The sequence below is a fragment of the Cibotium barometz genome, chromosome 5 (assembly GCF_041138505.1).
Source record: "Cibotium barometz isolate CiBa-2024 chromosome 5, ASM4113850v1, whole genome shotgun sequence".
Taxonomy (NCBI): Eukaryota; Viridiplantae; Streptophyta; class Polypodiopsida; order Cyatheales; family Cibotiaceae; genus Cibotium; species Cibotium barometz.
The window spans coordinates 3,905,806-3,921,242 of NC_141050.1; the positions used below are offsets into that span (position 1 = coordinate 3,905,806).

At 46.9% G+C, this 15,437-nt stretch overlaps 2 protein-coding genes across 15 annotated transcripts in view; one reads left to right on the plus strand and one right to left on the minus strand.

The window, feature by feature from the left end:
• Positions 1 to 15,437, minus strand: part of LOC147637975 (uncharacterized) — a 237,637-nt gene that overhangs the window by 102,419 nt on the left and 119,781 nt on the right. The gene's annotated exons all lie outside the window — the stretch shown is intronic.
• LOC147637976 (uncharacterized) lies at positions 10,610 to 12,221 on the plus strand. Its single transcript, XM_086798818.1, has 2 exons — positions 10,610 to 11,995; positions 12,117 to 12,221. Exons 1-2 carry the CDS (start codon positions 10,961 to 10,963, stop codon positions 12,219 to 12,221), a joined length of 1,140 nt encoding a protein of 379 aa, XP_086654944.1. The 5' UTR covers positions 10,610 to 10,960.

Consider the following 15,437-nt stretch of genomic DNA (forward strand, 5'->3'; position numbering starts at 1 on the left):
CTCTCTCTCTCTCTCTCTCTCTTTCTCTCTCTCTCTCTCTCTCTCCCTGCCCGCTTCGCCTGTTCGCTTTTCGCTCTCCCCTGCGCCCACCCCCTTTTCGCCCCCGCCCGCCAATTCTCTCTCTCTCTCTCTCTCTCTCTCTCTCTCTCTCTCTCTCTCCCCCTCTCGCTGCCCGCTTCGCATCCGTTCACCCACCCACCCTTCCTCAGGCCCCCAAGGCAGCAACATAACTCCTCCTCTGCTGAATCTCCTCTCTTTCCCCTACATGGCTTGAACCCCCCCCCCTCTCTCTCCCTGCTGCTGTTTCGCGCTTGTGTCATGGATTAATTTCCAATCCATTGGCTGTGGGAAGTTTTGCAAAAAGTCATGGCCAAGACCGGGTTTAAAGAGGAGCTTGTGAAAGTGGAGGACAAGCTCGGCACAATTATCAAAGAAAACAAGAAGATGGTCGACTCTTCCATTACCACAATCATAAACCGCCTCTCCAAACTCGAGAAGGGATTTGACAAAATCCAAGAGCTCGAGTTGAGAACATCCAAGCAAGAGGCTGAGATTTCAGCCTTAAAGGAGGAACTAGTGGAGGCCAAACTGCATGCTAAAATTCAAGCGGCTGAAATCTCAGCCCTCAAAAAGGAGTTGGAAGCCACTTCAAAAAGCAAGCTTGAGGATGGAGAATTTCAGCCCTCCTTTATTGAAGACCTGAATACCATCAAGGAACAAATGAGGATCATTCGAGAGGAGGAGGAGCAACATAAAGAGAAGACATCTTCATGGGTGGAGGTGATCACAAAGACACAAAAGAAGATGGACGAGGCCGAGAAATGGATCGAGGTCGCCAAGAAAGGGAAAGGTAAAGAATCGCCACCCATCCCCACTCCCACCATCATCATCATGACCCTTGAAGAGGAGCAAAGGAGGAAGACCCGGGCGTTACATGTAAGAGTGTCCGGTCTAAAAGACCGTGATGATGCGGAAGGGGAAACCAAGGAGCTCTTCTCTATGATGGGCATTGAAGCCAGGCACACAAAGGCATGGAGAGTGGGAAAGAAGAGAGAAGGTAGTGGCGAATCTTCTAAGGAGAGAGCACTTATCATTCGTTTCCCCTCCATGGAAGCGAAGAAGGACTTCTTGAAGAGACGTCCTACACTCAAGAAGACGGGAATATTTCTTGGAGATGACCTCACACTCTCGCAACTTGCCCACATGAAAGAAGTTATGCCCGAGATAAGGGCAGCCCGAGAGAAAGGGAAAGTGGCCTTCTATAGAGATGGTAGAGTGGTGATTATGGAGAGGCGCTCTTCATGACGGCGCGAGACCTATGGGACTACACTCAAAGTTGCTACTTGGAATTGTAATGGATCTCTACGCCTTGATGTAGGGGCTTTTGAGGATAGTTTCACTGGGAGGGACATCATCTTCTACTGTGAGACGCATCAGGCAAGGGACAATCCATGCCACATGTTAGTGGATACCGATGGGAGACAGCTTGTAGATAGAAGACTCGTTCAGAGCATAGAGGACGGGGCTCAGGAGGAGTGGCAGTATTGTTTAGAGAGGAGCTACAGCCACTGATACATATAGTCCACAGAGATGAGCAGGCTCGGTACATGTGGGTTAGACTGAGGGCAGAGACGGGCAGATATCTCTACATTGCTATATGCTATTTTGCTCCTAGTACATCGGTGTATGCATCACCTGTCACAAACCTCTATATTCTAGGGACATGCGGATGCGTGTCAGGCCTAGAAACATGCGGATGCATGTATGTATTATACCTGGGCATGTGTATGGATCATATGAGTGGATGCATATGAGTCCAAGGACATGGCAGGACATTTGTGAACTTTCGGGCGGTGCCCGTGTGGATTCCGGCCATGCACACATGGTGTGTTATGATGGCAGGCGGAATATTTTCAAGTACAAGAATGATGATAGGTGGTTCTCCAAGTTTACATGTGCACAATGCATAAATGATGCATGCCATAACTTTATTTTACTTTGTGTGACATTGTCTTGCTGCCTGGACAATGCTTGTTATTTTGGCTTGTGAAGTCCGAGGGACCGGGGACACCCGGGCACCTTGTGGACACGTGTGTGCACTCCTGTTTGGGCCTAAAACTGTGGGCTTATGGGTTTTGCACGTGGTAAGTGCGTCCACACTCAATTTACAGCTTATTTCATTTACTACTAAGGTTTATTGGTTTGCAGGTCCACACTCATTAATAAGTGGCCGGACAACTTATAATGCGTTCGCATTTGGTTGGACCCAAATTAATGAAGTCCGGATAGCTCATGGCCATTTCCCATTTGGTTGGACCTAAACTTATAGAAACAGGACAAATGGAGCACTATGGGCTGGACACCTACCTGGACACCTTATGGGGACACATGTCAGCCAGCATGTGTACCCACCAGGCCCCTGAGGTGGCACCTGAAAAAGGCGCCTCCCTCAAGAGGCCCTTTTGGGCTGTTTTACTCATTATTCAACATATTGGAGAGCTGGTTGGAGCTTTGGGAGTTGCTACAGGGCTGGTTGCTTGCTTCCCGAACTCACACAAGCTTGGACAACGATCCCCACACTCTTCTAAAGGGCTGGTTGGTAAATTTCAGACCTGCAATTTCTGGTTATTGCGAGTTTTGGGCTGGTTACAGGTGTCCAAAGTCAACTTGGACAGTACAGGACAGCTCTAGGGACCTCCACAGGGCTGTAGGACCCTTTACAGGTGGATTTCTCGCGACAGAAAGTTGCTGTTTTGGACTGGTTATTGCACAAAACAGGCCGGACAGCAATGGAATATGTGAGCATGGATGTGTCTCAAGGATTCCTGGTATAGCAGGTGCTTAGGGCAAGCATTGGGGACACTTGCTCGCGGAGAACACAGGTTTCTGGATCAGTTTCTCGCGTGGAAGCAGGGCCTAAAGATCCATTTACATCTTGTGCAGGGCGGAGTACCTATGAGGATTGTGATACTCTTGTGCAGGGCGGATGTATCTGTGAAGAGGCTTGTGCAGGGCGGATGTAGCTGTGTGTAGGGCGGATGTACCTTCAGATTCTCTTGTTTGAAATGTATTCATTCATAATGTATTTGGAAGAAACAGGTACAGGCTGGTGGTGAATCCCCAGGCACCCGTAATCTTGTACTTTGGAGACTCTTTTGGTAATATAACCTAAAGGAGGGGGGGGGGGTCAGCCTATCATAGGCCCCTTTATGTGGTGTACTGTCATTTTCAGCTTTGTGGTTGTAATGCTCAAGTGTTAAGTGCTCAGAATCTTGTTCACATTTATACGATTCCAATACACGCGTCCGCCTCCCGTTACATTGGTATCAGAGCTCAGTTTTTCCCCTCATTGGAAAACGGTCTGAGGCTTGGAATCATAACTGGTGACCTGATTTTAGTGTCATGGACAGCCACATTTCTGACAGTGAGGAGAACACACAGGACCGTGAATTTCATGGTACAAGGGATGCAAGAGATGCTGCAGGCAATGATGTCTATGGAGATGCAGGTACTCATGACACTATGCATTTTGATTTGGAATCTTTGAGGCGTCAAGTGCGACGCTATAGGGCTGAAACCGAAGAGCTCAGGTCATTAAAAAATGACCCGGATGTACAAAGGGTGTTGGCTGCGAAGGCAAAGGCTTCGGTCCATGAAGTCACTTTTGAAGCAATTGCAAAGGAAATGAATGTTGAGAAACCCCGAGAGCTTGCACTTGCATACCTAATGGTTAAGGGTGATGTATACACTGAAGCAGATGGTAGATTGGCTTTCAAGAAGCCACCCCTCATGGCTGCCCGTGGTGGTGCACATGATGCACAACAAGCAGGAAGAGCACAACAAGTGCCAAATGCTGAAAGGACAAGAGTCCCTGGTGCTTGGCTTGATGCAGGTCAAGAGAAGAGTAAGGATGAGGGATCCTCTACTCATTCCCGCTTTGCACCAAGAAGACATATCCGTTCTCGTGTTGAGCTTTCCACTCATTCGGAGAGTGTGGCTCAAGAGAGAACGAAGAGGGATCGTGAATCTTCATCGCGGCATCATCACCATGGAGATGAACAGGATGTATATAGGGATGCACATAGAAGAAGGAAGAAGCCTCGAGAGTTCAAGTCCGGTGACAAGGATGTAAAGTTTGAAAACTTTCAAGCACGGATGGACTCTACCAAAGCACTTGCTTTCATTAGACAGTTTGAGATAGCTTTTTGCAATGAAGACTTTTCGGAAAAGTCTATGCTCAGGCATGTGGGAATGCATCTCAAGGATACGGCAAGTGATTGGTGGCTTGCAAAAATACTTGATGGAAGTGCTGCCCCAACTTGGTCTTCTTTCAAAATTCAGTTTTATGATCAATTCTTACCACCAAACTTTGCAAAGGATGTACGCAAGGAGTGGGATTGGCTGTCCCAAGATGAGGGAGAGTCCGTTGCTTCATACATAGCAAAGTTTTGCAAAGTCCTTCTCAAGGTTACTCCCTTCATGAAGATTGGAGAGGACGAGAAGAAGAGAAAGTTTGAATCGGGGCTCCATCACATCATCCAACAAAGCTTGGGAAATAAGACCATACAAGAGCTTATACACTCAGCCATGATTGCGGAGAACTTGCACATGAAAGCACCCACAAATAAGCCATTTGCAGGTCAAAACAAGAGCAAATTCAGGGCTGGTTATGACCAGAAAAAGGGTGGACAGCCACCTAAGAATGCTCCCAAAGATGGCCGAGAGGCTGGAAAATGCTTTAAGTGTGGCAGTAAAGATCATATATATCCTAAATGCCCACAGAATCCTAAGAATGCTGAGCCTAATGTGGAAAAGCCTCTTGTGAATGTTGTACCCAATGTGCAGGGTAATACAGGGCATGAACCCAAGAGTAGAGTCATATGCAAGGCTTGGGGCAAATTGAAGGATCAGCCCGCTTTGTTTCTTTTCGATGATGCTTCCACAGATAACTTTATATCCGTACAGATGGCTGCCGCCATAGGTCTCAATGTGGAAGACATGGGAATGCAAATGAATGCAGATGCGGCCTTTGAGGGCAAACAGGTTGATGTAACTCCGGTCATTGGTAAGCTCCGTGTACATATACAGGAATACCTCGACCATGAGAGCTTTTTAGTGGCTCCTCTTACAGGTTGTGATGTTTTGTTGGGGATGCCCAGGCATCACCGTTTAGAGCCTATTAAGGCTTACAAAGAGAAAAAAATCAGCTTTGTACATGGAGGCCGTGAGAACTCTATAGATGCTGGTACTACTGGAAGTACCATACCTCTTGTAAGCCATGTACAAATTAATAAGGCAATAAAGAAATCATAAGCTTGTCTTGATCTAATGTACTAACATCAACACTAGAATGTTCAATGGTATCACATACAAAAACCAAGTAAGAACAAGCACTTTTTGAATGAGTTCAAAGATTGTTTTGCGAATGCTTCGCCAGCAAGGTTGCCACCCGAGAGGCCGGAAGATCATTGCATAGATCTAATTCCCGGTAGCTCTCCACCTAATAGGCCACCATACAGGGTGAGTGCTAGTCAACAAGAAGAGATTATGGCACAGGTGAATGAACTTTTGGAAAAGGGTTTGATTCGGCCTAGTTCCTCACCATATTGCTCGCCGGTACTTCTTGTTCAAAAGAAGGATGGTACTTACAGGATGTGTGTTGATTACCGTGCCCTCAATAAGATAACCATCAAGAATTGGTTTCCGATTCCGCGCATTGATGACATCTTGGACAAGCTTGAAGGTTCGGCATGTTTCAGCCGAATAGACCTCAAGAGTGGGTATCATCAAGTGAGAGTGGCACCTCAAGATGTACACAAGACTGCATTTAGGACAGCCTTTCGTCTTTATGAGTTTTTGGTGGTGCCTTTTGGCCTTACAAATGCACCCGCTACCTTCAACAGGATGATGGACAGGGTGTTCAGAAAGCATAGAAAGTTCACGGGTATATTCTTTGATGACATTATTGCATAGTTGTCACGGTACGAAAATACGATACCGTACGGTACGATACCGTACGGGAATATTCGGTACGATATGAAATTTTGGGATACGGTACGATAAAATACGGTTTTTATTTTTTACACTTACAAGCTATGGAGCTTCAAGCTTGAATGTGAGGGAAGGTTGGGAGGGGAGGAGTCTACAGTGCTTAAGAAACCAGTACATGGATATGTGTCTCTCCCGGTTGGATCTCCCGATTGTCTCCAAAAAAGAACCTGGATGGGTAATGCAATACCAAAGGTCTCCCAGTGTAGCGTTTATGACTAAGGGACCGTCCTTGCACAAATACGAGGAGTGCATCTAGGGTGATAAGTTTAGGGACTCCTCTCTAGATCAAAATGGCCATGTCCAAATGTTCCCCCTTGTGCATAACTTGAGAATCTAATTGTCTAGCCTACCTATACCAGGGATCCCGAAGTGATGTAGCAAGATTCTCTCATCCTACCAATCAAGTGTACACTACCAGTCTACCTCGCCAGATTTTTTAGGTCTCTCCACAACCCCATATGGAATACTGAGTGGACACGAAAGTTGCGAAGTATTGCGAGCATTTGGGATCTTCGTAAAGCAGGGTTTCTATTTTTTTTTAGCATTTGGAATTTTTTTTTCAAGGAAAAAAAAATTTTTGGGGGGGGGGGGGGGGAAACTAACTAACTAACTCGTACCGTACGATATCGTACGAATTCGTACGGTATCGTACCGTACGACTCGTACGTACGAACAGGTTCGTACGCGTACGAGAAACAACTATGCATTATTGTATTCTCAAAGAATGAAGCCCAACATCGTGAGCACCTAGCTATTGTGTTTAAAGCGCTTAAGGAAAATCAGCTCTACATAAATGCAAAAAAGAGTGAATTCTTCCTCCCAGAGATTCACTATCTTGGTCACATTGTATCAAAGGATGGTGTGCGCATGGATCCCGCAAAGATACAAGCCATGCAAGAATGGCCAGAGCTGAAATCAGTCCATGAAGTGAGGAGCTTCCTTGGTTTATGTGCTTACTACAGGAGGTTCGTCAAGCATTTTGCTTTCATTGCCGCTCCGTTACATGAGTTAACGAAGAAGAAAGCAATCTTTAAATGGACACAAGAAGAGAGACATGCCTTTCAAAAGTTGAAGAGTGCAATCATCTCGGGACCAGTACTCATTATTCCGGATTTGCACAAACCTTTTGTGGTGGAATGTGATGCATGTGAAGACTGCATAGGGGCTGTTTTGAACCAAGAAGGACATGCCATTGCCTATGAGAGCAGACGCTTGCAACATGCAGAGCTTCACTTACAGGTTTATGAGAAGGAGTTGTTGGCTGTAATTCATGCCCTTACTATTTGGAAACACTATCTTTTAGGGGCTGATTTTATGGTCAAAACTGATCATCAAAGTTTGAGATACTTTTTGACTCAAAGTAAGCTCTCAGAGAAGCATATGAGATGGGCAAATTTCCTCTCAATGTTTCATTTTCAGATTTTACACACTCCAGGGAAAAAGAATGTGGTGGCAGATGCCTTATCTAGACGACCACAGGTTCATGCTATTACAGTTGCATACCATGAGGACTTATCGGATATGCGTAATACTTATCATCTGGATGAGGATTTTGCACATGTATGGGCTGATTTGCAAGAGGGTATTGCTGTCCCATCTTATGTCATAAGAGATGGATATCTCATGATGTGGTAAAGAATCTTCGCCATAAGGTTATGGATGAGTGCCATGCTCCTCCATATGCAGGTCATAGAGGCATTTTGGCCACAGCACAAGCTTTGGAGAGGTATTTCTTTTGGCCAGATATTCGCAAGGATATTGAAGCATATGTACGTGAATGTATGGTATGTCAAAAGGTCAAGTTTGACCGACATAAAGCACCTGGATTGCTTCAGCCTTTGCCTATACCAAATGAACCATGGGAAAGCATTGCTATGGATTTGCCAAGGACGCCACAGGGAAATGATGCTATTTGGACCATCATTGACAGGTTTAGCAAGCAGGCACATTTCATTCCCGTGCGCAAGACAATAAAGCCAGATCATATGGCTAGAATGTTTTTGGCTCAGATATTCAAACACCATGGCATGCCTAAATCTATTGTGGGGGATAGAGATCCTAGAACCACAAGCTTATTTTGGCGCGCATTGTTTGACAATATGGGTACAAAGCTGAACTTCTCATCAGCTTACCATCCACAGACAGATGGGCAAAGTGAAATAGCAAATTCAGCCGTCCTCGACTTGCTGAAATCTTATGTATCCGACCGCAAATCGGATTGGGAGAAGTATTTACCACTTGTGGAGTTTGCCTACAACAATACGGTACATACTTCTACGGGCAAGGCGCCCTTTGAGATTATCTATGGCAAGGTGGTACTACCACCCATCCTTCGTACAAAGGATGAGATTTTTGCAGCAGATGAGTATGTCAAAGGCTTGGATACTGCATTTGCACAGGTACGGACAGCCATAGAGAGGTCTCAAACCAAGAATAAAAAGGCAGCTGATAAGCATAGAAGGGATGTACAATTCAAACAAGGTGATTGGGTCTTGCTGAAATTTGAAAAGGCACGCCTTCGGAAGAGGCCAGGGAAAGAGGGAAAGTATCCTAAACTTTCCAACAGGTACTATGGACCTTTTCAGATCTTGGAGAAGATCAATGATGTTGCATTTCGGCTTGTACTCCCAGATCATTGGAACATGCATAATGTTTTTCATGTGAGCCTATTGAGGCCTTATGTGGGACCGACACCGTTTGAGCCGGTTTTGGAAGACCCACCCGAGGTGGATGAGCTGGAAGAGATTCTTCAACCTGAACAGATTGTTTTTCACAAGCAACGAAAGCTTGCGGGAGGCAAACTTGTTCGTAGGTACCTTTTGAAGTTCAAGAATTATTCAGCTTTGGATGCAAAATGGATGGATGAGGCCTACTTCGAGGATTACCCAAATCTTTTGAAGGCCTATCTGGAGGCTTTTCAGTTGCGGTCAACTGAAAAGCCTATCTGGAGGCTTTTCAGTTGCGGTCAACTGATTAGAAGCCGGAGGGAATGTCACAAACCCCTATATTCTAGGGACATGCGGATGCGTGTCAGGCCTAGAAACATGCGGATGCATGTATGTATTATACCTGGGCATGTGTATGGATCATATGAGTGGATGCATATGAGTCCAAGGACATGGCAGGACATTTGTGAACTTTCGAGCGGTGCCCGTGTGGATTCCGGCCATGCACACATGGTGTGTTATGATGGCAGGCGGAATATTTTCAAGTACAAGAATCATGATAGGCATGGTTGTTTCTCGTACGCGTACGAACCTGTTCGTATGGTACGGTTCGTACGGTACGATACCGTATGAATTCGTACGATATCGTACGGTACGATATGCAGGATCTGCCCGTTTTTAACCATTGCGCCGCAGCCGACTGCGCCGTTTCTTTCGCAGTTTTGTAGCCGTTTATACCCGTTGTTGTAGCCGTTTGCTGGCCGTTTTGGGCATGCTTTGTGGCCCATGTGTTTGCTTGGCCCATTGGACATTCTACATGCCCTTATAAAATGCCCACCCCCTAAGCTTCTCTCAAAGTTCTAGCCTCTCATTACTCAAGTGAGTCGTGACCATCAAGCCCCCCCCTCGCTTGAGTCTTGCTCAAGTGACCATCAAGCCCCCCCCCTCTCTCTCTCTCTCTCTCTCTCTCTCTCTCTCTCAACTCTCAACTTTCAAGCCACTCTCTCCCCCATAGGCCCTCTCTCAAGCCTCTCTCTCTCTCAAGCCTTTAGGCTCTCTCTCTCTCAAGAGTCAAGACTCAAGCCTCACTCTCTCATTTTCTCAAGCCTCTCTCTCTCTCTCTCTCTCTCTCTCTCTCTCTCTCTCTCAAGCCTATCCATCTCTTGAATCTTCTAACTTCTCTCTCTCTATTACAATGACAAGGGAGAAGAATGAAGCCTTCAACGTGCATGCTATCCATGTAGAGAAAGCCGATCGAAAGTCCAAGTCATATAGGTGGACTTGTAAGTATAGTGGCAAACAATACACAAGTGGAGTTACTAGGCTTCGCCAACATGTTGGAAAGGTGGGGGGGCAAGTTGCGCCATGCAAGGAAGTCCCCCTTGCTATATCCGATGAGATCTTCAACAAGATCAAGGGTGGATTGGGTGCTCACTATGATAGTGGTAGAAGCTCAAGGGCGGATGATGAGGTCATTTCCCCGCCTTGTGATACATCCTCCCCCGCCGCCTCCATCGGTGCCGCCTCCGCCTCCTCAAAGAGACAAAGGCTTGAGTCTCCCATGAGGCAAGCCACTCTAGCCCAAGCCACCGGGGGGTTCTCTTCTTCTCTATCACATCTCCGAGAACGGCAACGGCTAGCGGATATAGAGATTGCACGCACCATTATTGAGTGGAATCTCTCATTCCATGTGCTCAAGGTAGATCAATGGAAGTCAATGGTGAAAGCCATTGCAAATGTGGGCCCATGTGAAGGATGGACCGGCGTCTCCTATCATGACATGCGCATGAAGAGGCTTGTGGACGAGAGGGAAAGAATCGATAGATCTCTCAATCCGGTGCGGGCGACATGGTCCAAGTATGGGTGTAGCATCCTCTCCGACGGATGGAGTGACCAGAAGAAGAGAGGCATCATCAATATACTTGTCTCTTGCCCTCTTGGCACATACTTTGTGCGGGGCGTGGATTCCGGAAAGGCGGGGAGGAAAACATCGGGTGCATTCATATATCGCCATATCAAGCAAGCCATCATGGAGGTAAGTTTCAACTTTCAAATTGCACTAAAGTCTTTAGAGTTTAGGCTTTAGTATATGTGATATGATCATATGTGGCTATATCATGAGTCATGACTCAAGTCTCATACCGCATACGCTCATTGCATCCATTCATGTGCATTGTGACATGTAGGTTGGATCGAAGAACGTGGTGCAAGTCATCACCGACAACGCTTCAAATTGCCGTCGGATGGGGAAGTTGCTCGAGGAGGACTATCCCTCCATAGTATGGACGCCTTGTGCCTCCCATTGCATTGACTTGCTCATGGAGGATATGGACAAGTTAGTGTGGATGAAGGAAGTAATGACCGAAGCTATCTCTATTGTCACCTTCTTCACCACAAAGGTGAAGGTGCTTGCCATGTTCCCCGAACATAGCAAGTTGGAATTGAAGAAGCCTTCATCTACACGCTTCGCCTACATGTGGCTCCTCTTGGAGCGCCTCCACGATGTGAAATCCTCCCTTTGCCAAACAGTGGTCTCCACAATGTGGAATGAGTGGGATGAGCAAGAATCGGCGGAGGCCAAAGCCATGCAACGGCTTTGCCTAAAGGAGGAGTTTTGGCAGTCGGTCCGCACTATTGTCATTGCGGTCACGCCCTTCTATGGGGTATTGCGGATGACCGACATGGAGGGAGCCACCATGGGCCTTCTTGTTCACTTCATGAGAGAGGCCATAGCAGATTTACGTGTTTCTCCTTCCATCGACGAGGAGAAGCGCGATGGTATGTTGGCCATTGTGGAGAAGAGATGGAAGTGGATGCGAAGACCTATCCATGGTCTTGCCACTTTATTGCATCCGGCTTACAAATCACCCGCCCTCTTCACCAACGTGGAGCTACTTGAAGCCCGAGATGCTTACTTGCCCAAAGCATTGCCGGAGGATCACCATGGGAAGTTCCTTGAGGAGCTCATAAGCTACAATGACCAAAGGGGAGGAGCCGCGTTTGCATCTACTACCTGTTGGAAGAGGGAATCCCTTGTGAAGCCCCTCTTTTGGTGGGAGACATTTGGGTATGCGCTCTCAAGCCTCCAAAAGGTGGCTTTGAGAATCCTAGCTCAGGATTGCTCTTCAGGTGCATGTGAGAGGAACTGGAGTTCCTACTCACTTGTACACACGAAGTTACGTAATCGCTTGAGCACGCAACAGTTAGAGCGGCTAGTGTATTGCCGCGCTAACTTGCGCATGCTGCGCGCAATGCAAAAGATGGAATCGGCGAGACAGGTATAAGTTACAACTTATAAGTTATAAGTTATAAGCATTCAAATTTCAAACTTCAATGTTTATTGAAATTTGGAACCAAATTCTAAAACATTGCTTGTCACTTGATCATTGTACAATGTAGGTGAATGTGGATGCATTCAAGCTCACAGGGGGCACTCTTCAGAGTGTAAACAAAGTGCAGGATGAGGAGGAGGAGAGGATCTATGCGAGAGCTCGAGTCGTTTGATCGACGACCTACTCGCACTCGTCGTGGGCGTGGAGGTAGTGGCAGAGGAGTGCAAGTAGGAAGCCGTGGATGCACGGTTCGTGGTGCTCCCAGGGACAGTCCATACCTATGTGCGGCGTGGATCGGGTAGCTCCACACTCGCTCTTGCAGATGAGGATGCTCCATTTGGCTTCTCACATGAGCTTAGAGAGCCCGAGTTCGATAATGAGGGCAACCTTCTTAGCGATGGCGACTTCGGCGAGGCCACTGATGTGTCCTCTTCTCATGAGGATGATTTCAGCGAGAGCTCTGATAGTGATGCCTTTGTCTAGTCTCTCCTTGGGCCTTGGCTCTACCCTCTCTTTTTGTACTCGTGCCTAGCGCGCATGATCGCATCGCACCTCTATACTTTGTACTTTTGTTTGTCACTTCAAACTTGTTTAGTTGTTTTTAATGATATTCTGGTTTGAAACAACTTCTCTAGACTCTACACTTCCAAATTGAAAATGTCTATGTTTGTAGGTGTTCTTTAATTTCAAAAACCGTATTTTATCGTACCGTATCCCAAAATTTCATATCGTGCCGAATATTCCCGTACGGTATCGTACCGTACGGTATCGTATTTTCGTACCGTGACAACTATGATGATAGGTGGTTCTCCAAGTTTACATGTGCACAATGCATAAATGATGCATGCCATAACTTTATTTTACTTTGTGTGACATTGTCTTGCTGCCTGGACAATGCTTGTTATTTTGGCTTGTGAAGTCCGAGGGACCGAGGACGCCCGGGCACCTTGTGGACACGTGTGTGCACTCCTGTTTGGGCCTAAAACTGTGGGCTTATGGGTTTTGCAGGTGGTAAGTGCGTCCACACTCAATTTACAGCTTACTTCATTTACTACTAAGGTTTATTGGTTTGCAGGTCCACACTCATTAATAAGTGGCCCGACAACTTATAGTGCGTTTGCATTTGGTTGCACCAAAATTAATGAGGTCCGGACAGCTTATGGCCATTTCCCATTTCCCATTTGGTTGGACCTAAACTTATAGAAACAGGACAAATGGAGCACTATGGGCTGGACACCTACGTGGACACCTTATGGGGACACATGTCAGCCAGCATGTGTACCCACCAGGCCCCTGAGGTGGCACCTGAAAAAGGCGCCTCCCTCAAGAGGCCCTTTTGGGCTGTTTTACTCATTATTCAACATATTGGAGAGCTGGTTGGAGCTTTGGGAGTTGCTAAAGGACTGGTTGCTTGCTTCCCGGACTCACACAAGCTTGGACAACGATCCCCACACTCTTCTAAAGGGCTGGTTGGTAAATTTCAGACCTGCAATTTCTGGTTATTGCGAGTTTTGGCCTGGTTACAGGTGTCCAAAGTCAACTTGGACAGTACAGGACAGCTCTAGGGACCTCCACAGGGCTGTAGGACCCTTAATAGGTGGATTTCTCGCGACAGAAAGTTGCTGTTTTGGACTGGTTATTGCACAAAACAGGCCGGACAGCAATGGAATATGTGAGCATGGATGTGTCTCAAGGATTCCTGGTATAGCAGGTGCTTAGGGCAAGCATTGGGGACACTTGCTCGCGGAGAACACAGGTTTCTGGATCAGTTTCTCGCGTGGAAACAAGGCCTAAAGATCCATTTACATCTTGTGCAGGGCGGAGTACCTGTGAGGATTGTGATACTCTTGTGCAGGGCGGATGTACCTGTGAGAAGAGGCTTGTGCAGGGCGGATGTACATGTGTGTAGGGCGGATGTACCTACAGATTCTCTTGTTTGAAATGTATTCATTCATAATGTATTTGGAAGAATCAGGTGCAGGCTGGTGGTGAATGCCCAGGCACCCGTAATCTTGTACTTTGCAAACTCTTTTGGTAATATAACCTAAAGGGGGGGGGGTCAGCCTATCATCGGCCCCTTTATGTGGTGTACTGTCATTTTTCAGCTTTGTGGTTGTAATGCTCAAGTGTTAAGTGCTCATAATCTTGTTCACATTTATATGATTCCAATACACGCGTCCGCCTCCTGTTATATCACCTAGCGGGCAGTCTCCCTTTTCTATTTTGGATGATGACATTTGGGAGTTCTCCAGGGATGGTGACATCATTCTCTTGGGGGACTTCAATGCCAGGACCGCCATTAACGAGACAGTATTTTATGATACCTCAGAGGAGATGTTGAGGGAGCTTGATGTAAGGGAGATGGGCCTATCTAGACTCTCACAGGATGGGGAACATACAGTGTATGGGCGGTATTTGCTAGACATGGGGACTGCACATGGATTGGCCATCCTAAATGGCCTACAGAGATTCCCGACATCGAGCGGTTTCACTATCTTTCCACATCGCCATGGTGCTAGTACAGTGGACTATGTTATGGCCCAGCCCAATCTCATTCCCTCTTTTCAGGATTTTATGGTAGGCACTAGGCCGGTTGGAATAGCAGTGGATCATGCTATCTTGTCCTTCACTCTCACATTTCAGCTCAGCACCGCTCCATTGGGACAGGTCTCCACACACACTCGTTATACCTTTACGAGGGAGACTGACACCGTGTACACGGATGAGATATACAAACGCTTATGTGCCGAGGAGCCGGGACGGCCATTAGATGAGCTCACTCAGATATTGATAGAGACGCTTCATGCTGCAGCATCAGAGGCATATCCCCATAGTCAGCCTACACGGAGACGATCAGGGAACATGCCCCAGAACAGTTGGTATGATGAGGAGTGCAGAGAGATGAGGATCAGATTACAGAGAGAGGTGCTCATGGGTGTTACCACTCACAGACAGTCACGGATTACCTTTCGGCACCTAGTGCGACGGAAGAAGAGGGCTTATCTTGCTCAGTTAGAGAGGGATTTGTACCAGTTATTTATGAGTCAGGACTCAGGCGAGGCATGGAGACTATTCCATGAGCATTCACCATCACCAGCCATTACCTCCACAGAGATTTGGGGTGAGTATGCAGCATCCCTGTACACAGCACCAGGACAGCCGCCCCTGCCAGACCCATCGGAGCCATGCCCAGAGACATGTGCTTTCTTTACTGCTGAGATGGTAAGGAAAGCTATTGACAGGATGAGGACTGGGAGAGCATATCATCATGATTGTTTGGTAGCAGAGCACTTTATTCATCCCAGAGACATGCTTGCAGAGCTTATTGCTATGATGTTTAACCGGGCCATGTGTGAGGGTTTTCCTGAGACTTGGAATATGTCCACGA